This window comes from Peromyscus leucopus, chromosome 8a (genome assembly GCF_004664715.2).
Source record: "Peromyscus leucopus breed LL Stock chromosome 8a, UCI_PerLeu_2.1, whole genome shotgun sequence".
Lineage (NCBI taxonomy): Eukaryota > Metazoa > Chordata > Mammalia > Rodentia > Cricetidae > Peromyscus > Peromyscus leucopus.
Genome location: NC_051085.1, coordinates 20,999,729 through 21,021,739, shown reverse-complemented (window position 1 = coordinate 21,021,739; position 22,011 = coordinate 20,999,729). Strand labels below are relative to the sequence as shown.

General features: G+C 34.6%; 1 protein-coding gene across 1 annotated transcript in view; it reads left to right on the top strand.

The window, feature by feature from the left end:
- LOC114692538 (triadin-like) overlaps window positions 1-22,011 on the top strand; it is a 98,919-nt gene that overhangs the window by 59,453 nt on the left and 17,455 nt on the right. The window contains exons 8-12 of the mRNA XM_037200380.1: window positions 600-620; window positions 7,818-7,844; window positions 8,537-8,575; window positions 9,663-9,707; window positions 11,086-11,109. Of these exons, the coding sequence (XP_037056275.1) occupies window positions 600-620; window positions 7,818-7,844; window positions 8,537-8,575; window positions 9,663-9,707; window positions 11,086-11,109 (156 nt within the window). The remainder of the gene's footprint in view (window positions 1-599; window positions 621-7,817; window positions 7,845-8,536; window positions 8,576-9,662; window positions 9,708-11,085; window positions 11,110-22,011) is intronic.

Here is a 22,011-nt window from a genome sequence, read left to right as displayed (position 1 = left end):
CCTCCATGGCAAGGTCTCCCCTGGGGAGTCTGCAGAGCCTAGTACATTCAGTTGAGGCAGGTCCAAGCCCCTGCTCCCTGTACCAAGGCTGAGCAAATTGGACTGAATAATACTTTAATTAATAATTTCCAAAGGCATGCTGTATTGGAGAAAGGAAATGTACTTATAAAGCATAGATTTTCATCTACTATTTATTTCTTCTTCCAGAGTTATCATGCCCCTTTTCATTCACACTCCAGGGAATTCAAATGATTAGTGAATATTAGTGCGTTCCTAGAAAGGAGAGTGGCAAAATTTTTAAGATGGAAGTTCAGATTATTTTAAAAATTTATATCTTCTCCAATAAAAGCTGAAATTTTGCAGACGAAGAGAAAATCAAGAAGTTTAAACACTCCCAAATTCTATACCTGTTCTATGGGAACATGTTAGAAAATATTTTAAAGATTTATGAAATATTCATCTATTACTTGTTATAATGCATACTTCATTTTTCCCAATTATGACAGTAAAATAGAAAATATAGAGTTAATATGATGTATATCTATATGTGTGTGATAATGTGATAGAAAATTTTCACTTATCTTTTTTTTTTCTTTTAGAAAAACCTAAGCCATCTTCAAGTAAGTGTATCATTTAGAATTTTAAGGATATGGGTATGTGAGATGACTCATAGGGTAAATGTACTTGTTACACATTCCTGGTGACATAAATTCAATCCCTGAACCCAGTAAAAGGTGGACAGAAAAAAAAAAAAAACCTGAGTCCATAATGTTGTCCTCTCACTTCCATCCATGTGCTGTATAGTACATATGCACACACTTACACAGAAGCACACACACATGCACAGGCATACATGCGTGATCACATATAAATAATGCACAGTTTTTAAAAAGAATATTCAATTATGAGATTTAAATTTTTCATTGTCCAAGTGGTAAATTAAATTTCAAAAATAAGTTTATTAATATAAAGAGTATTATAATATTATTTCTATAATAAATATTCATCAACAAAAGATAAATGGTATACTCTTTTTATTAACACCAGAGCACGTTTGCCTAGCACACTCTATTAGAATATATGAGGAATGCCTAAAATGTTTTCTTTTAGCATGCCTATGCAGCTAACACATTTTTCATGGAAGGATACCAGGGGATAAAAAAAAAAATGGTTGTTTAACTGAAGAGATGTTTAGCAGTTAAGAATATTGACTGTTCTGCCAGAAAACCCGGGTTTTATTCCTAGCACCCACCTGGTGGACCACAACCATCTGCAATTCCAGTTTCTGGAGTTCAGTGCCCTATTCTGACGTCCAGGACACCAGGCATGCACTCAGTGCACATACACATATATACAAGCAAAACATTTATACATATAAAATAAAAATAAATAAATCTTAATAAACTCACAAGTAGTTTCATCTCTTTTATCTATTTTTGTTTAATTGTTAGGGATTATTCAATAAACACAGTGTGAAGATTCATTCAATGTTAGTGTGAAAGTCACAATGTGAGTCAAGAAGGTTCATATTTTAGTATTTCTAACACAATTATCTTCAACTAATACATTAGCCTTTTATTTCAATTTTTAAATCCTTAAAATATTGATTTTAGTAATTAAAAATTAAACCTCCATGTTTCAAATAATAATAAAATGTCATTATAAACAATAAAAATGCTTGCTTTTTAAAAACCCAAATTTTATTTAGGAGTAAATACATGTAAATTGAATAAGGACTAGCTAGAAGTTGATTATTTTTAAAAAAATAATATTCACTGGGGCAGGAAAGATGGCTCAGAGGTTAAGATCACTGGCTGCTCTTCCAGAGGTCCCAAGGTCAATTCCCAGCAATCACATGGTGGCTCACAACCATCTATAATGAGATCTGGTGCCCTCTTCTGGAGAGTAGGCATACATGAAGGCAGAACACTGTATACATAATATATAAATAAATCTTTAAAAAAGGTTTACCTATTGAGTCTTTCATACACATATATAATAAAATATGATCCTATTCATTCTGAATTTCTCACCTCCCAACTTTATGTTTCTTTCTTTTCCTCAAATTCTTCCTCTTCTTCCTTCTCTTCAATTTTTCTTTTTTTTTGTTGAAATTAGATTTATTTTAAAATAATATAGTTACAGTTTCTCCTTCTCTAACTCCCCAAATGAAACCATTGCATAAAAGCAAAATACCTGTAAGATTTTTAAAAAGCCCTATCAAAGCATTATGAGATACAAAAATGAAACAAAACCAACCAAACAAACAAACAAACAAAAGTCTCCAAAAATAACATGAATTCATTTTGTATTGGCCATCTACTACTGGGCATGGGGCCTACCCCTAAGTGTGGTTTGTATACTCAGTGAATCTTCCCTGGAAAAAAACTATTTTTTTTTCATTTTCAAATGGTTATCAATTGGACATAGCTTCTAGCTTAGGGATAGGAGCTTGTGCCTAAATTTCCTCTAGGCACTGGGACCCCATCTGCCCAGAACTGTGCATGACCTGTGCATGCTGTCACAGTCTCTTGAGTTCATATGTGCCTAAGTTCTGTTGTGTCTAGGCCTTTTTTCTTCCATGTCCTTCATCCCCTCTGGCTCTTAAAATCTATATGCCACCTCTTCTGCATAATTCCCTGAGTCTGTAGGGAAAGTAATTAATGGGGACATCCCATTTAGTACTGAGTGTCACAAGGTCTGTCATTATGCCCACTGTCCAGCTATATTTGTACTGTGTGCTTAAGAAGGAGGCATCTCTAATGATGGCTGAGCAAGAAGATGCCCTAAAGTATAGCAGAATGTCGTTAGGAATCACTGTGTTGCTATGATCTTTTAGGAGAACAATTGTATCTGGTTTTCCCTTGGGCCTGTGGCCTGTCTTGTCTTAGATTCTTGGAAATCTGAGCAGCATTGGCCACCATTTCCACTTTGTGGAGTGGATCTTTATTTAATCCAATCAGGTAGTGTTTGGTTACTCCCCAAATTTATGTGCCACTATTGTACCAGTGGATCTTGCAAGCAGGTTGCCATTGTAAATCCAAGGGTTTATAAATGGGTTGGTGTTTAGTTTTCTCCATTAGTAGCATGATGAGTACCTTCCAGTACCATAAACACTAGTAAGTAAGGATGAAAGCTATAGGGATGCCCCAATTTGACTTCTTCATGCTCATTGAATTATATAGGCATTATCTTCAACAACAGGGCTTTACCATCAGTTTGTGGAGTGCAACCTTGGCAATAGTCTGGGTTATTTGCTGTTTTCCCTGGGGCATCTTTGAACAACAGTCCAACTAGAGGACACAGAAAGTTTCATTTGGTGGAAAAAGATGTTGAGTTAGGGCTTTGTTTGCCCCATTATGTGGAAATTCCATTTACACACACACACACACACACACACACACACACACACACACACACACACATCTTTAAAGAAGCTTCTCTTATAGTAAGTTTCCATATGACTTCTCAAATGGTCCTTAGTTATAGTTGTCCCTGTCTATAATTGACCCAGTACCTGCTCTTTTCTTTCCTCCATTTTATTCTTCTGTTCCAGGCTCCCTCCCACCACCTATCTACACTACATATTCTATTCATAAAATCCTTCCCTTCATCCTAATCCCATACTCTATACATGACCTCTGTGGTTTTATGGATTGTAGCTTAATATTTTTAAGACTAAGTAGCTAATATCCATATATAAGAAAATACATCCCATACTTGTCTTTTGGGCTAGGTCACCTCACTAGGAATTTGTTCTAGCTCCATCCATTTACCCGAACATAAGACATTTTTTAATAGCTTAGTAATATTCTATTGCATATAGGTACCATTTTGTCATTATGTATTCATTCTTTGGTGAACATATCAGCTATTTCTGATTTCTGGGTCTTACTAATACAGCAGCAAGAAACATGGGTGTACAAGTGTTTCTGTAGCAGGATGCAGCATCCTTTGGGTATAACTGGATGTATATTTTTTCCCAGGTTTATGAGGAACTGCCACACTGATTTTAATAGTGGCTGTACAAGTTTATATGCCTACTAGAATGAGCTACCATTTACTTTATTAATCTTGGTCACTCTGTTATGAGCTATCATTTGTTTTATTGATCTTGGCCACCTTTGTTGTGTTCCATCAGTTTGCGTGTTTTGTGTTTTCATGTTTATTCAGTTCTACAGAGTCTTTAATTTCCTTCTTAATTTCTGTCTAGAGCAAGTTTTCCATTCGGTAATGAGTTGTTCAGTTTTCACAAATATGTAAACTTTATGTGGTACATGTTGCTATTGATATCCAGCTTTAATCCATGGAAGTGAGATAGAATAGAAGTTGTTATATCAATTTTCTTGTATCTGTTGAAGCTTGCTTTGTGCCTGGGCATGGAGTCAGTTTAGAAAAAATTTACTGATGAAAACTGCTAAGGAGAAAATATATTTCTTTGTGTTCGTATGAAATGTTCTGTAAAGATCTGTTAGTCCTTTTGGTTTCTGACATCATTCAGCTCCAGCATTTCTCTGTTTAGTTTTTGTGTGGATGACCTATCTATTGCCAAGAGTAACATACTGAAGTCACCATCACTGTGAGAGTAAATATATGATTTTAAATGTAGTAGTGTTTCTTTTATGAACTTGGATGCTCTTCTGTTTGCTGCATAAATGTTTAGAATTGTACTATCCTCTGGGTTGAGTTTTCCTTTGATAATCCTGTCTTTCTCTCTCTTTTGGTTAGTTTTGGTTAGAAGTCTATTTTGTCAGATATTAAAATGGCTATACATGTTTGCATATTGGATCTATTTGTTTGCAATAGCTTTTTTTCATGTATTTATCCGAGATTGTGTCTATCCTTGATTTTGGGGTGTGTCTCTTGCATACAGGATAAAGATGGATCTTACCTTTGAATCCTATCAATTAGTATGTCTTTTTTATTGTGGAACTAAAAACACCAGTACTGAGAACTATCCATGACAGTATCTTTTCGTCTGCTGTTTTGCTGTTGTGCTGTGTTTTCCCTTCTTTTGATATGTTAGTCTGAGATAATATATTCCTTTTGTTTTCTTTGGTGTGATAAACCTCTTCAAGTTGATGTTTTCCTTCTATACAACTAGTCTTATAGATAGATGGTGCTTAAATTTGGTTTTAGCATAGAATGTCTTTCTTTCCCTGTCAATTGTTATTGAAAGTTGTTCTGGGTATAGTAGTCTGGGTTGGCCATAATCTCCAAAAATTTTTAGAACATCTATCCAGATTTTTTTTCTGAATTTTAGAGTCTACAATTAGAAGTCAGGTGTTATTCTAATGGGTCTGCCTTTATACATTACTTGGTCTTTTTCCCTTGCAGCTTTTAAAATTCTTCCTCTGTTGTGTACATTTATATGTTGTGGGGAATTTCTTTCTTGTCCTGTCTAGTTGGTGTTTCGTTTGCTTCTTTTATCTTGATAAGCACCTCCTTCCGAAGGTTAGGGAAATTTTCATCTATCATTTTGTTGAAATCTTATTTTACTTTATTTTATTATTATTTTATATTCCTGTTTGTATTTCAGTGAGGGAGAGAAAGAGAAGGTGTAGATTTTGGTGGGTGAGTAATTGGGGAGACTGTGGGATGAGATGTGGGAGGACAACCCATAATCAGAAATTTTATAATTGTGTGAAAACAATCTATTTTCAATAACAAATAAAATTAAAAAATAAAAGTTATATTCTGCTCCTTTGACCTGAGTTTTTTCTCCTTCCTCCTTTACTATTTTTCTTATGTTTGTTCATTTCATAATGTCTCAAATTTCCTGGACGTTTTGTGCCTTGATATTTTCTTGCATTTTTAGATTCAAGGTTTTTTTTTTATTTTTGTTTTTGTTTTTGTTTTGCCTGTGATATCTATTTCTTCTATCTTGTCTTCTCTCCTCCATTAGTTTGTGGAAGGTTTGTGAAGTTTACCATTGAGGTTTTTGCTTAACTTCCTCAATTTTTCCTTTCCAGTTTTTCTTCAGTTTTGGTTTTCTTTAGTGATTCCATTTCTACTTCCATGACTTGAAATTTGTTCATGATTTCACGCCAGCCACTGTTAATGTTTTTGCAGATTTTATTAATGAAGTTATTGATATTCTCTTTAAGGATCTTGAATATTTTTGTAGGAGTTATTTTGAAGTCCTTGTCTCATGCTCATTCATAGTATATTTCTCAGATAGGGTTCCTGGCTTCTGGTGTAGACACTTTGTTTTGGGTGTTAACGAATGTGATCTGTGATGGTGCCTAGGCATCTGCATTTGGGATGATTGTGATTCTAGGTCTTGATATCTGGTCTTGTCTTTTTGAAGTGGGTGTAGCATTCCTTGGTTTCTGTTGCTCTCCCTGGATCTTAGGAGGGTTTAGGGGGTGTGGGGTTGCCTGGTAGGGAATGCTTCTGTTCCCTGTCAGTGTGGTCACTGGGGATCCCAGGTAGGTTACAAAGTATTTCTAGTATTAGGGCTGACAGGAAGGAATGGAGATGAGCTTGAAGTGGGCTCTGGAATGATCCACATGTATGAAGAAAGCTGGTTATGCCTACAAGTAAAGCAGAATCTACAGGTAATGGGGGCCAAGAGGGAGGACAGATTTCTGCAAATGATCTGCTATGGGGCTGAGGATAAGACTGGGGAATTAGGAATAGAAAAGAGAAGTGAAAGACAATGAAGATCACCTTCTTGTTTCTCATGTCTGCTGGACAGTAGGTCCCCAGGTAGAGACTGCCTTCAGGTGTCGGAGGCGGTCACAAACAGATGGAGTGAGGAGTATGGTTGGCTTTGTACAAGGATTAGAACAATCCCCAAGGAATGGAGGCAGAGAGGGAGCTCACTTTAAATTTTTTAAATGCCAAGGACCAACTGCTTTCTTAATAGCATTATAACATTCCTTAAAAAATAAAAGCTATGGAGTCCTCTGAAGAGTTAAAGTGTCAACCTTAAAATTAGATATTACTCTTACAATGGAGAAAATTGTTTCCACATTTAGTTTGTATTATCACTGCTGATGTAAAGAATATTACCAAAATAAAAGGTTTCCAGTTAAAATAGAATGATTGCCATGAGAAAATAATATTTTGTTTATGAACTTATTAATTTATATAGTCATTATTAAAATTATTTTACTTCTTCTAAAAATATAGAAGTAGCTCCAATAATTTTACTGAGGATTAATAACTAAATATGTAAGTTTTCTAGAAATTAGTGTTTTAAGAGGTACTTTTTGATAGTTTGAAAGATTTATTTTCAGTAAATATTGATCTTTTCATATAATTTTAAGGATAAAAACTTGTTGAGTAACATTTAGAATATTATTAGTCTGTGAATTAACTAAAGGAGAAAAAAAACAAATACAGTTTAAGCAATGTTACAACTAAAGGCAAATATCATTTCACATCACTAAGTGCTAAGTCAGTTGCTGCTACAGTTTACACTGCCTTTGATAATTCATTTCATTGCCCATGGCACAGAATCTTATATATGGGAATTTAATAAAAGTTAATGGGAAATGCATGCATTTATGAGATCAAGTTAAACATTGATGGAACAGAGTTATAAAATTTATATTGTAATTTTATATAGTTTATAATTTACCTGTATCATATTGGATGGTTCTTACTTACTTTGTATAATAAATTCATTTTCAAAGTAGATGTCTCATTGTAGTTTAGAAGTACTAATTTTTAGAATATTTCTTTGTCATTTTTGGCATTTTGTCTATTGTGATTTAATAAGAATATCTGAAAATAAAGTTCAATTACCTACTAAAATAAACATTGTTATCTTCTATTTTTCTTTCTCTTTTAATTATTTTCTTCTAAAGAAGGAACATCAGAAGTCACAGACTCAGGTAAATATTTTGTCTCTGAAATGAAGTAATACTGAATTATGGAAAATAGTTGTAACTGGGTCTGTCTTTAACCGTGTAGCATTAACAGGCATAAACAAAGTTGCTCAAATGTTCAAGTTCTTTGTGTTCTCATCTGCAGACAAGCACAAGACTTCCAAAACCTACTTGTAAGAGTGAATGAAAAACATACCTCACATTTCCACCATATATTTAGTTTTCACTCATTATTTCTCATTCTTGCCTAAAATACATACTAAGGAAAACCATCAGTCAGTCAATATCATTGTTTGCTAATCTATTTCCACAGTCTATTTAACTATCCCAAGTGACTTTTTCATTGTTTACATCCATTAGTTTGAGAAACTACTATACAATGTCAAATCTTAATTATCTACAGCAACAATGAAAATTTAGATTTTTTTTTCTGCTTCTATTTTGAATCTCTCTTTTTAATGCTGTAGTCTTATTCTTCAAAATACATAAGGAAAAGCAAAGGGCACTATACATACAGGTAGCTAAATATAAGTAGCACACTTCTTTTCATACCTAGAATGTCCCTACTTCATCTCAAAGTGGAACAGCCCTGATCGCCCATCCTTCTCATGGGCTCAAGACTCATTTTCAGCTGTCCAAAATGAATGAAAACATAAAGTTTCACAAGCTGATTGTTGTGTATCGTCTTTTCTTCCTAGGGAAGAAGAAAACTGAAAAATCTGAAAAGCAAAATAAAGGTAAACATAGCAAATTTACGATTAAAGGCGTGTGCCACCACCGCCCGGCTATATGTCTCAAAAAAAAAAAAAAAAAAAAAAAAAGAAGAAGAAAAGCAATTTATGAAAATTGGTTATTGGTTATATCAAAATTTCAGTTAAACATTAAAATGTTATAGTCTTCACATGGTTATTATTAAGTATCAAGGGAATAAAAGTTTAGATCCCAAAGTAAATTCTACCTACCTGTTATTTATAAACAAATTCCATACATATGACTCTTGAATTGTGGAGATGGATGACACAAAATTCATTACCAAACTTCAAGACATAAGAATACAGACATTTATTTAAGATATCCATTGGTTATTTTTACTGAAGAACATTAAAGATAAATATATATATTATCAGGAAAAGATAAAAATAAGCCAATGATTTGAAGCCAGAATCATTTGAGTTATATTTTATATATATCATCTTTAATTTAATGTGTGCATTTTAAAGGTATTGTTTGATGGAAAGGAATCTTTAATGAGTATGGTGTGCTGACATAGTCAAAACATTAATGAATGAAAGATAAATTGTAGAAATTAAGCGTTCATTTATTTTGCCACTGGTGGACAATCTGGAAACCATATGTCAGTTTTCCTTTCCCCTTAAAATTAGGTTTACATTAGTAAGCCGCCTAATATCATACAGTCAGGGTTGGTCTTAGCATAATCATTTGGAAAGCTTTCAGAGGCATTAATTATTTAAGAAATCCATACCAAACCAAGAAGAAAGCATGGTTGACAAAAATAAAAATGATTAGTTTGGTTTATTCGTATTTGAGTGCTCAGGGTGAACTGTTTTCCACAAATACTAATCCTCTAAATAATTGCATCACTGTTGTATCTCTCTTTTTAACAGTAGAATGATAATCTTGTTACCACTTACTTTCATTAGATATTAGTTCAATATAAAATGAAATTGTTGAAAATTACTTTGAGAAACTAGTTATAACACTGCAATTATTCTAATCTCATAATTTAATATTTAAAATGAGGCAAACATTTAATGCAAAGTTACTTTAAAGTTTTATATTTTAATATGCATTTTTAATAAACAGTTCCAACAAGACAAGAAAATCTTCATGTGCACAATGTGACTAAAGGTAAATGAACTTTATGAACATTAACATTCTCTCTTGCTATGTAAATTCATATTGTACTCGACATTATTATTATTAACACTGATTTTTAAAGAAGTTTGTGGATATGACTTTCTGCTAAAACATGAGAGCAAGAGTTTAGGCAGTAGAGAAGCCCAACCACAGTCAATTATTTTTCTTTGTCATAAACATAGATCTTCATGGAGAGGAAGACAAACACTGGTTTCCCTCAGGTCTCTTTGGTGCTTATTTTGAGTGACATGTACACTCAAAAGGCAAGATGTTCCTACATACATTGTGACATGTACTTATTAGTAATTGAGACAGTACTATGGCATTCAGTGGAGAAGAACTGTTAATTCTCGAAGCATACCAGTTCATCATGAGTTGAGAAAGCATTACTTGTTCCTTCATTTAAAGGATAGTTCATTGTATCTTGGTTTTGACTTGGGTCCTTTGTAGGTTCTATGTCCTTAATCATGCTAGTATTTTTAAAGTAGAAGAATTATTAGTGAAGAACTTTAAGTTATTTAGGTTTGTGATTTTCTGTTTAAGGCATCCAGCTACAGCAATCCCCAAAACACAAGTCTCCAAATTCAAAATGTTTTCTTTTAAAACTGTATATTTGTAAATTTGTAATCCTTAAATCTGCAGGAGAAACTCCACAGGTCTCAAAGTATGTCAATGTAATTCAGATTCCATTGAAATTATATTTTGAAGCCTGACCAATTAAATTTAATAAATGGTGGTAGAAGACAGATATGACCCATCTCCTTTTCTAAGAAAAGCCTATCTCCTAGCATTTTAAATAATCATCTCACTGTGTATTTTATGTTATAAACATACAGTTAAAGAGATGCACTTCTTCAAATATCATCACTCACTGAAAAGAAAAAATCCAATTTGTATGATGCATTTACAGAGTCATTAGTTCCTTAATGTAATTGGCAGTTACTTGCCTTTATTCATCGTTGAAAGGGAAATAATTCTCAATATACTTTATGTAGTTTAGAAATTGTAAAGTGTACATAAACTGCATCATGCAAAGTAATTTTATTCAAGTTATCTATAATTACAGTTGAACTAAAATAATTTAAGAAAAAATCCTTCTGACTTTAGTAAGTGTTAAAAAATTAAATTGCTTGACAGTTGAGATGAAGAATGGCTTTTTTGACAGCATGCATATCTTCATCTATAAAAGAGACTACGTTATTCAAAGAAACCTGTTCACAGGCAATGGAAAGCTATATTTGTTCATTAATTTTTAATCAGTAGGAAAAGGACCTGAAGAGATTAGGTACACTTACATAGTCCTTTGACACATGCTACAAATCCCTTGCCTTATTATCTTAGTAAAACAAAATGTATATTCTCTTTTCAGCAGAAAAATCTGCAAAAATACCAAGTAAGTACTGTTTGTATTAGTGATAAATTCATTTTGGTACATGTATGTGGCTGTGGATATATTCAGGAAAAATCATCTAAGGAAGGAAACGTTCCAGAGGGTTCATTCTGCGGTCACCATTCCAGTTACTTTGGGCCTGAGATGAGGTGGGGTATTACGGCGGTGGAAACAAGTGTTTAAAGAGGTGACCTTCCTCAGGGGCACTTGAGATACAGAGAAATGGAGAGACAGGATCATGGGCAAGGTGTACTTCTGAAGGTTACACCTCAGTAAGACACTTCCTCCAGTTCAATCCTGCATTCTAATAACCCACCGGGCTACTCATTCATCTGCTGGAAGCTAGTGAAGTCCTGGATGAATGTCAGTCATGTGAATATTGACAGTGTGTGCAGAAAATTTCCACTGTAGCTCTCCCCCGCACTCTGGCAAGTTTATGGTCTGAAGACTGCTCCTCTACAGAGACTGCTTCTATTGGGATTAGCCAAGCCTGCCTGCCTGTTCAGCTAATATAATAGCTCAGACTCTGTTTATCTGTATGCAATAACCCTGCCTCCCTGTTCAATTGAATATAATAAATACATTGAATTTTCTGGGCATCTGACTGTAAAACAAACTTGTAAAAATTTCTAGAATTCATTGAAATAATCATATTTATTCTTTCCCATGTTTCCAGATTTAAGAAAAACAAATGATTGAATATTAGGATTATCATAAAATGAGATCACTGCAGCTATATGTATAATTTTTATTTTGATAGATGGATAACAAGTTTTTTTAAAAAGCAGGTGAAATTATTTTAGTATTATCTTTAATCCAATACATATGTATATCATTTTAAAATATGTACTAAGCATAAAGGTTCACAACTTTTTAAATGCAAATTTAAAGTTGTGTGTGTTTTTTATATTTATAACACATTTATATTTGTAATACCCACATTTCAATTCCCCACACACTGCATAGTTAATGGCTGTTACATGGACTGAACAGGTCTAAATATTTATTATTTATCCAATAGCTGAGTACAAAAGTGAACATTGAAATAATAATTAAGAACTCTAACTTTCCAAATTCATCATTCAAAAGTTCTTTGATTAAAGTAATAAAACCTCATATAGTCTCTAGTAATTTAAAAAGGAGACTTATTATAAGTTTAATGAATTATCTCATGGATATAAGGACAAGATTTATAGTTGAGCCTGCAGAAGAGCCCTAGGAAACTACACTATTATGCATTCTTTCTCTATGGTCCCCAAAGCTAAGGATCACAAGAGCAGATTCCGTGGAGGAAGTAGTACCTTGAAGAATGGTTAGAGTATGGAAGACTGGAAAATGATAAAATTGGAAGAAAAATAAAGTATAGTACACTAAATGTTGTAGCTAGAGTTTTCCTGCCTTGCCCACAGTCAGGACAAATCTTTGTCACCCGCCAGTCCCACAGCCACTCAGACCCAACCAAGTAAACACAGAGACTTATATTGGTTACAAACTGTATGGCCGTGGTAGGCTTCTTGCTAACAATTCTTATAGCTTAAATTAAAATCCATTTCCATAAATCTATACCTTGCCACATGGCTCGTGGCTTACCGGCATCTTCACATGCTGCTTGTCATGGTGGCAGCTGGCAATGACTCCTTCTGCCTTCCTGTTCTTTATTTTCTCCTCTCTGTTAGTCCCGCCTATACTTTCTGCCTAGCCACTGGCCAATCAGTGTTTTATTTATTGACCAATCAGAGCAATTTGACATACAGACTATCCCACAGCAAAATGTAGCTTGTAATGAACAATGACCATTGTATCCCTCCACCTCCTTGGCCTTATTTAATTTGTTAAAAGAAGTAGGGGTCGTGTTTTGAGTGTGATAACTTATACTTGTGATCATTTACTTTTCTCTTGATAAAGGTTGTTTAAGAATTAGTTGTGTTTGAAATAATTACCTGCATTTCTTGTCTGCTGGCTGGACCAGGTCCTCTAACTAAATTAACACATGAGGTCACTTTTTTTCCCCCTGTTGTGTTTCAATGTGTACCAAGATGGTCCATGGTGCTAAAGACAAGGGAAGAAATACTGTCAGATAAGAAAGGCCTAGATTGAGAACAAACACAAGCTGCATTGTAGTGCTCATTTGGAGTGGCTACCTGAAGACATCCCAGTGGCCTGTGTTCTCACACATCAGGGCTTCCGCTGAGAGGATAGCAGAGATACTGAGAGAGGTTACAATGCAGGAACCACCGCAGAGTGAAATGTCCCATGCTTCAAACAGGATGAGGGATTAAACAGTATTTGTTCCATGGTTTAGTTATTTCTTAAGGGCATAAACTTAAGATTTTTTTCTATAAATGTGGTAGGTAAGTAATTTTCTTCCATATTAGAGTGGGATGGATCACACGGGTGCCAGTGGTTCCACATTATCCTAAAAATTAGCATAAAGTGTTAAATGAGATTTAGATATAATTAAATAAGGATTTCACCAGTGTAAGTGTTAATGCTTTCTTCTTGAATGTATATCTTTAGTATATGTAGGTTTGAAAATCCAACTCCGAAATGGTTATCTATTAAATATTTCTTCTTAATATAATCAACTATAATAAATATATAGTGTTTGGCATTAATGAAAACGTTAATAATTTTATGTACATTCCTACATCAAAATTTTCAAATGGCTTCAGAAATCCACAATATCCCAAGGGGAATTTAATTTATATAGTGAAGGAATATGGCATTTTTCAAATAATAGTTTTACTATTACTGATTTAATTGAGTCACACACACACAAAAAAGCTAATTTTCTTAAGTTCTTAAGTGCAGAAAACACACCCTTTGCATGGTGTTGTTACCACCCTTAGCCTTATTTTTTAATGAATGGATTTGTGGTCTTTACTGAAGTGATAAAAATCTATCCTGAAAGATAAACTTAAGAGTCAGTTCATTTCTAAAATTAATTAATGTTATAAGAGATGAATTAAGCTGCTGAGAAAATTATCTTGCAATTAATTAATGGAAATATATCAGCCTTTTAACTTTTAAAGAATTGAATTAGTTTTACCACTGTACAACACATGCCAGTCACATTTCTTGTGCTCCAAAGGAAACATAATGATCTTATTAAGATGTAGTTGTAGCAAAAACCCTTGATGTACTGTCTACTTAATTCTACTGAATGGGACGGTGAGATTCTTGCCAATATATGTTGAACTTATTTTAAATGTGGCCAAAGTCCAAACAAGAAATAAATGGCATTGTAAGAACTAAGTAGCTATTGAAAGTGTTGGGGAGGCCGGAGTGAGTCATCCCTGGTGCTGTCACATATGATTTAAAGTATGCCTACCTTTGTATCATTTCAGTCAGTGAGAGTAGGACTTTTTTTTTAATCAAAAGGAAAAAATCAAGTCTTTGTCATTCCTAAAATAATCCTCAGAAGATAAAAATGTAGAAAAGGAGTAAGAAAATGAAGATTTTAGAGAGATTATTGTTCTTTTTTTTTGCTATTTATGTTTAGCTCTTTAACAAGATGAAAAAACTCCATTCTATTCATCCTTGGCTTGTTTTTCAGTCATGAAATGATGGTATTGGATTTTGGCAAAAAACATGTTCTGTACCTATTAGCATAGTGATGGTATAATACAGTAACTGAGTTTTAGATGCTAAACAAATCTTGCACTTCTAGAATACACCTTGCTTGATTGTTGTATGGATTTTGTACATTGATGGTTTCAGTTTGCTAGTAAGAGCTTTTCATCCCAATTTATAAGAGGACAGTGGTCCATAGTTTATTTTTTGTTTTTAAGATGTGTTGGTCTGGGTTTGATTTCAGAGTGAGACTGCCTCATAGAATGAGAAAACTACATATGCCCCCCTTTCATGTTTTTAGAAGACTATGAAAAAATTCCTTAAAATGCCGTATAGACTTAACCAGTGGTGTAATCTGAGACATGGGTTTTAATTTGCAAGCACTCTGTGTGTTGTTAACATATTGTCAATATAGTCATTTTACTTATTATGAATCTGTCCAGTCTAATTTTCTTGAATCAGTTTTATACCTTTCCAAGAAATATTCATCTCTAAAGTGTTTTTAATTTTTACTTTTTAAAAACTATGCTTTATTTTATATATAGCAATACAATGTACAAATTCACTAACACTATAATAGAATTATTTGACATAGTTTTTAAAAGTAGAAAAGAGAAAAAAAAATTTTTTTGTTTTTTTGAGACAGGGCTTCTCTGTATAGCTTTGTGCCTTTCCTGGAACTCACTTGGTAGCCCAGGCTGGCCTCGAACTCACAGAGATCCGCCTGGCTCTGCCTCCCGAGTGCTGGGAGTAAAGGCTTGGGCCACCACCGCCCAGCTGAGAAAAATGTTTTATGTTACAAAAAGCTCCAGAACAATTGTCAATTAAAAAGAACTTTGCTGGATGGTGGTGGCACATGCCTTTAATCCCAGCATTTGGAAGGCAGAGGCAGGTGGATCTCGGAGTTGGAGCCTTGTGGGGGACCAGCCCCTACCATTATCTACCGCAGGAACTCATGAGGAATGAGTGATAAGTGACTTACTTAGAAATAGAGAGGGGAGAGAAAACAGAGAGAAACACAGGATAGGCTCAGGTGGGTCAGGTTCCTTGTCCACCAGCCCAGAACTTTATTCCAAAGGTCTATTTATAACAATGCCAAGGGGTGGAGTAAAAGACACCCCCTTGCTAGTTAGACCCTTATAAACACCTGATACCCAAGCCCATGGCCCAGTCAACCTCTTATGCAGTCCTGCTGCCATTAGGAAACCTAGTGGGCTCCAACACAGCCTGATCTACAGAGCAAGTTCTAGGACAGCTATGGCTACACAGAGAAACTGTGTTTCAAAATACAAAAGAAGAAAGCATGAAGAATAATTTCCTTTTATCTGATTTATCATGCACACACTTTTATATTAGTTGATTTCCTTTGTACTGCTGTCAAGTCATATTACAGTTCTTGTTCTTGCTTCTGATTATAATGATTTGAGTGTTATGTCTTCTTGATCAAGTATGCAAACAAATATAAACAATTGGAGTGGTTCTGTTTTTAAACCTAGTTCATTATGGAAAATATGACATGTATAAAATAGCACACAAAGCATATGCTGCCACCAGCAGTATGTTTTCCACTTTACTACATACCTTGAATTTTGTCAGAGACAAGGACTATCAGAACATCACTTTTGAGCTCCTTGGCATATTTTTCTCATTTCAAGTTGTATATCATCCTTATAACTTTGCATGTGTTTGTGAACATGGGTAACATGCTACAGGTTAGAGGTTGCATTCTGAGAATTCTGCTTAATATTATGCTTCTTAGGTTCCTGTGTGTTTCTGTATAGTCATAATTCACTCTTTTACATAGTTGTCTGAATTTAAAGGAAGTTCTAACTTAATTAAGCTGTTTTCAAAATAAAAGTCTTCTCTAATTTCAAATCTTATTTTTTTTCCTTTTTAAATGTGTTCTATTTTTGAATCCTATACCACTATGGAAGAGGTCTCCCTTATTTCCCTTACCAATCTCTTAAAACATACAAATCCAATCACATCAAGTCATTTATATGCTAATTGTGTTCTGTACTTGCAGTCCTTAGAAACCCCAACATATTAATTTAATCTATATTCTATTTAAGTCAATATATGTCTATATTTATGCCAGTTTAACTGCTTCCAATGTTTTAATGTGTCTGCCTTCCAGTGACATCTTCTTCAGAACTACCTTCAGCAAAGTCATTTGGGAGCCCACTCAGATTTCCTTTAATACAATTGTTCTATGGCGTCCCACAATTAGCCTTTTATATGGTTAGGGTAGTGGAGTTGGGGTAGAGGATGAGACAAGTATTACCTTTAGTCCAGGATCAACTCCAGCTGGTGAGCCTTCACTACCAGCTTCCCAAGTGATAAAATTGTAGATGAATTCTACCATTTCCAGCCCAAAAGCCTGTTGTCATTGATCACAAAGCAATGTAAGTTGGGTCTCTACTTGCATGTTGAGAGAAGCTTTCAATCTATTATTCCATTGCATTTCTAGTCTACTGTTAGGGTAGGAGAATTCTTTGGTCAGTTTAAATGTACTCTCTTTCTTTGAGGCTATCATTTCTCTCTGGCTTTGTGTTGTTGGTTGTTTTTACACTTTTGGGGGTCCACCAACCTAACCCAGATAAATCACACACAGAGGCTTATTCTTACTTATAAATGCCCAGCCTTAGCTTGGCTTCTTTCTTGATAGCTTTCTTTAACATAAATTATCCCATCTACCTTTTGCCTCTGGGCTTTTCCAATTCTCTTACTTCTGTAATTCTTACTCTTACTCTGTAGTTTGCTGTGTAGCTGGGTGACTGGCCCCTGATATCCTCCTCCTTCTCTGGCTACTTCTTCCTTTCTCCTTCTAGATTTCTCTTACTATATATTCTTTCTGCCTGCCAGCCCTGCCTATCCTTTCTCCTGCCTTGCTGTTGGCCATTCAGTTCTTTATTAGACCAGCATGTGTTTTAGACAGGCACAGTAACAGAGCTTCACAGAGTTAAACAAATGCAACGTAAACAAAAGTAACACACCTTAAAATAATATTCTACTACATCTTTGCTCTACTATAGGTTTACTTCAGTACCCTGGGGAAGGTAAATGACTAAATATATAAGAGAAACACATATTTGAAAAAGAATCTGTGTTTCGTAGTAATATGTGATTCCGGGTTGGGGAGCAACTTGGTATAATGCTCAGTGTGCAGAAACCATGGTCCAATCCCCAATACTACGTAAACATTTTGTGGTAGTACATGCTTGTAATTGCAGCACTTAGGAGATAGAGGTAGGAGAACCAGAAGTTTAAGGTTATCCTCACCTCTACAGTAATTTCAAGGCCAACCTTGAAATTGTAAATATATATGAGAATATATATAATATATATATATGATTTTGTATATATTATATATATGATTTTGTATGTATACATGAGATGATTGTCACAAGGAAATTAATATCTATTACATATGACACAACAATTAATAATTAATTTTAAGAAATTCAAAATAAAATACTTCAATAGTAACTGCCAAGGAGAATGTATAGGTAAACATTAAGTATAAAAAAAATTTAACATCACTAGATATTAATAAAATACAGATTTATCCACTTGTATGTAATACTTCACATGCTCTGGAATCATTGAAAAATTTAAAACACTGAAAAATAAATGAGGACAGTGTTTTTAGCCACCAGAACTTTTATAATTGCTATTAGGAATGAAAATGGTCCTGAAATCATAGATACTGCTTTAGTATTTTTTTAAATAAACATCAGGTTTACATTAAAACCTCATCATTTCCTCCCTGGAGGGTGAATGGAATGAAAACTCATGTTCACACAAAAGGCTGTGCATGAATATTTATAGAACTAGCTTAATAATTGGCCAAACTGAAATAACCCACATGCCCTCAACAATGGAGTGGATACATCACCTGAGGTACAGCTACATGATTGAATATTACAAAGTATTTTGTGCTAAAATCCAAGCTTGTGTGCGGAAAGGTCATTGTGAAAATAAACTAAAATCTCACAGGAAAAATACAGTTTCATTTTTCTTGTTTGTCTCAGTTGTCCTACCTTCCACACTTTTACTACAAGCTCAGGAGCTTCTCTCCTTTTGGTGAGTTCTCATCATGAAAATGAGCTACAGCTGGTCGGTTCCCAGAAGTCAAGGGTACCTGCTTGCTCCTGTGGTTTCAGCCCTCCGGGTCGTCCTTTTTGCTTTCTTACTTTTGAAGTGGGCAAAGCCCCTGCCCACTTTGGCAGATGATCTCAAGTCAGTGTGATTCACTCAGGAAGATATCGACTCACCTTTTGGGAGTTTCTGTTCCCCACTCTCTCACAATCCTGATTCTTTGCCCCAATTCCTCCTTCACAGGTTTGATTCACTGTGAATTTTAGCCATTGTTTCCATCCAAGGGTGTTTGTGGGTCCATTTATTTATTTTTTATGCGTGTGTTTTGGTGTCTATCTATTTTACAGTTTCCTTGAAAGAGATGAAGATTTAACTTCTGTTACTGTTATTTTTTATTTCCTTGCCCTATTCCATCTTAACAAAGCACCCCAGCCTCCAGACCCTACACTGAAGCTTAATTTGTGAGTTTTGAATAGACTTATATATCCTGCACAACACAAGAACCCAACTCTCATCAGCTAAAAGTAAGGAAAAGACCTTACTTGGAGCTCAGAACCTCAACAAATGGGAGTCTTTTCTTTTGTGTTGTTTGTTTAGTATATGAGCTCTTGGGTATGCAATTGAACATATCACCAGAACTAATAATGCCCAAATTATTTTTATTTTTCCCCACATCTGATATTAGCTGAGCAGTAACAAGTACATTTCTAAATTAAAAGGAGAATCACCATCTGTCTTAGCTTCATACTATTTTATGAGCTAAATATATAACTAAAAAGATAGAGCAGCTGATTATAGAATCCTAAATTTCATTATTGAGGGGGGTAATTACTAGAATAGAATGATGAAAAATCATGATATCAAAAATTTTGATATAAGGAAATTAACATCAAATTTCTACAAATTGTTTCATAGGACAGTGTGGCTGCTGATACTGGGGGCCTCAACTTCAGAAATATTCTGGACTTCTGTAAAATTACTTCATATTTCTGAATTTATGTTAAAAATTTGAATCGCAATGATATTTATTCTACAAAATTTGGGAAGATCAACTAACATAAAATAGTAAGGTATATAAATAGTGTTTGGTGCATAATATCACTGATCATTTAGTTATGTGGGTATTTGGTGATAATAAGGACTGTGGTAGTGACCGTTCATGTAAACCTGCTTCTTCTCCAGCTAGAGGCAGATTCCATTTTGGTATCAACATGAGTAAAATTATCAAGTGAATTACTAGGAAGAATGTATGTTTCCTGCCTTTTTGGTTAGATTTGAAAACCACCTCAAATTTGGAGCAAGTGTAACTGAATTCATTTTGTTCCAGAAGTTAGCAATGGAACAGTCACTTTGACTGAAGTCTTCTATGTACTGGTTGCATGAATATCATTCTGAATACCTCTCTCCTCTTTGCTGACCCTGAGAAATTCTATGTTAGGTGCATTTGGTGAGATGTTTGCCACTGTTCCTTATTAGTCTTTGGGTCACAGCAATGTGGCCTCGTTCGTTTATGGGTGACGTTAAGTTATTCTGACATTGCCCTCAAGACAATCATCTCACTCTAAGAGTGACAGCATGGATACTCTGAAAGGACTACATACGTTTATTCAACACCCTTGGCTTCACTATGTGATGTGTGCAAAATTCTAAATGTGAGCTGTCTCTGCATACTTTATTATTCCCTGGAGCCAAGTTCAAGAATGCGTGCCTATTGTTCAGTGTAGCAGTTAATTTTCTTTAAATCTCATGATCATTTTGAATAATATAGTGTATAAGAGGAGCCTCTCCCACCTGAGAGCTGAAAATAAACTATCTGCTAACTCTTGCTTTGAATCATGGTGGATGCATTGGATTTCTTGGGAAAATATAAACTCATAGAATATAATATTCTATTAACCTGTTTATGCACAATTCAGAAAGTCAGTTGAAAAATAATTTGAAACATTGGATAGCTCTAAAAATACAAAGCAATGTGTTGAATTTAATAAAGCAATAGGAGCAGGGAGGAATACAAAACTCCAGGCTGAATTTCCTTTGTGTTTGTGCCTGAGGTTCCCAGATGTTTAATAATGAGTTTCTCTTGGAACTGCAGCTATCCAGACAGATTGCTAGCAGAGAAAAGATGCAGTAACTGTGTATGTACAAAATGCATGCATTATTTAGCTAGATTTTATTTATTTATTGTGTTTGCTAAGAACATGCAGAGCTGTCTGAACATCACAGAGTAAAATTATATATTTTAAAATGTGAGATGGTTAATCTTGATTTCCAGTTTGACCAAATTAGCAGGCGCCTAGTGATTAGTAAAGCATGTGTCTGGGTGTTTCTGTGATTTCAGTTAGAGGGGATCAGACATGCAGGGAAGATGTGTTCCAGATGTTGACAGCACCATATTGTGGGATAGATGCACACAGGGAATAAAGGGAGAAAATAAGAGACCCAGATAGCACAAATATCCTTTTCTTTTATTGGCTCCTATCTACCATAATGTGATGCTCCTTTTCCATATGCTCATACTACTCTGATGCCCAAACTTACTCAAACCCAGCATGGTAAAGCTGAGGGATAATGGATGGAAAACTCTAAAACCAGGAGCCAAAATGCATCTTTCTCATTCTTTAACTTATCTTCTGGGTACTTTGGTCCCCACTACAGATAGCTGATTTAAAATAGAAAAGACGAAATTAACAATCTACGTTATCACGATGAGTTCCTTAGCATGTATCATCTACAAGTTACTGTGTCTTAATCTTGCTCATCTTACAATGCTATCACCCTCGCTGTGTCTCAAATCAGGAAATGCTCATTCAAACTTCTTCCTCAAAGCAGGGCGTGGTATGTTATTCCTGTAACCCCATCATTTGGAAAGTGGAGGCAGAAGGATCAGGGCGTATTCTCAGCCTTAGTTACATGGTGATCTTGAGGCCAGTCTGAGTTCCATGATACTACCTTAAAAATTTACAAACAAACTAAAAAAAAAAATCCCCCTTTAATTTGACCTGTATGTGCCACTTCTCATTTTGACCATCAGTCAGGCATGTTCTGTTTTCACTCTAAGGCAACAGCTCTCATCTTGTGGGCCCCAACCCCTTCTAGGATCAAACAACCTTTTCATGGTGGTCACCTAAGACCATCGGAAAACCGATTTACATTATGATTCATAACAGTAGCAAAATGAGAGTTCCAAGTAGCAATGAAAATAACTTTATCATGGAGGTCCCTACAACGTGA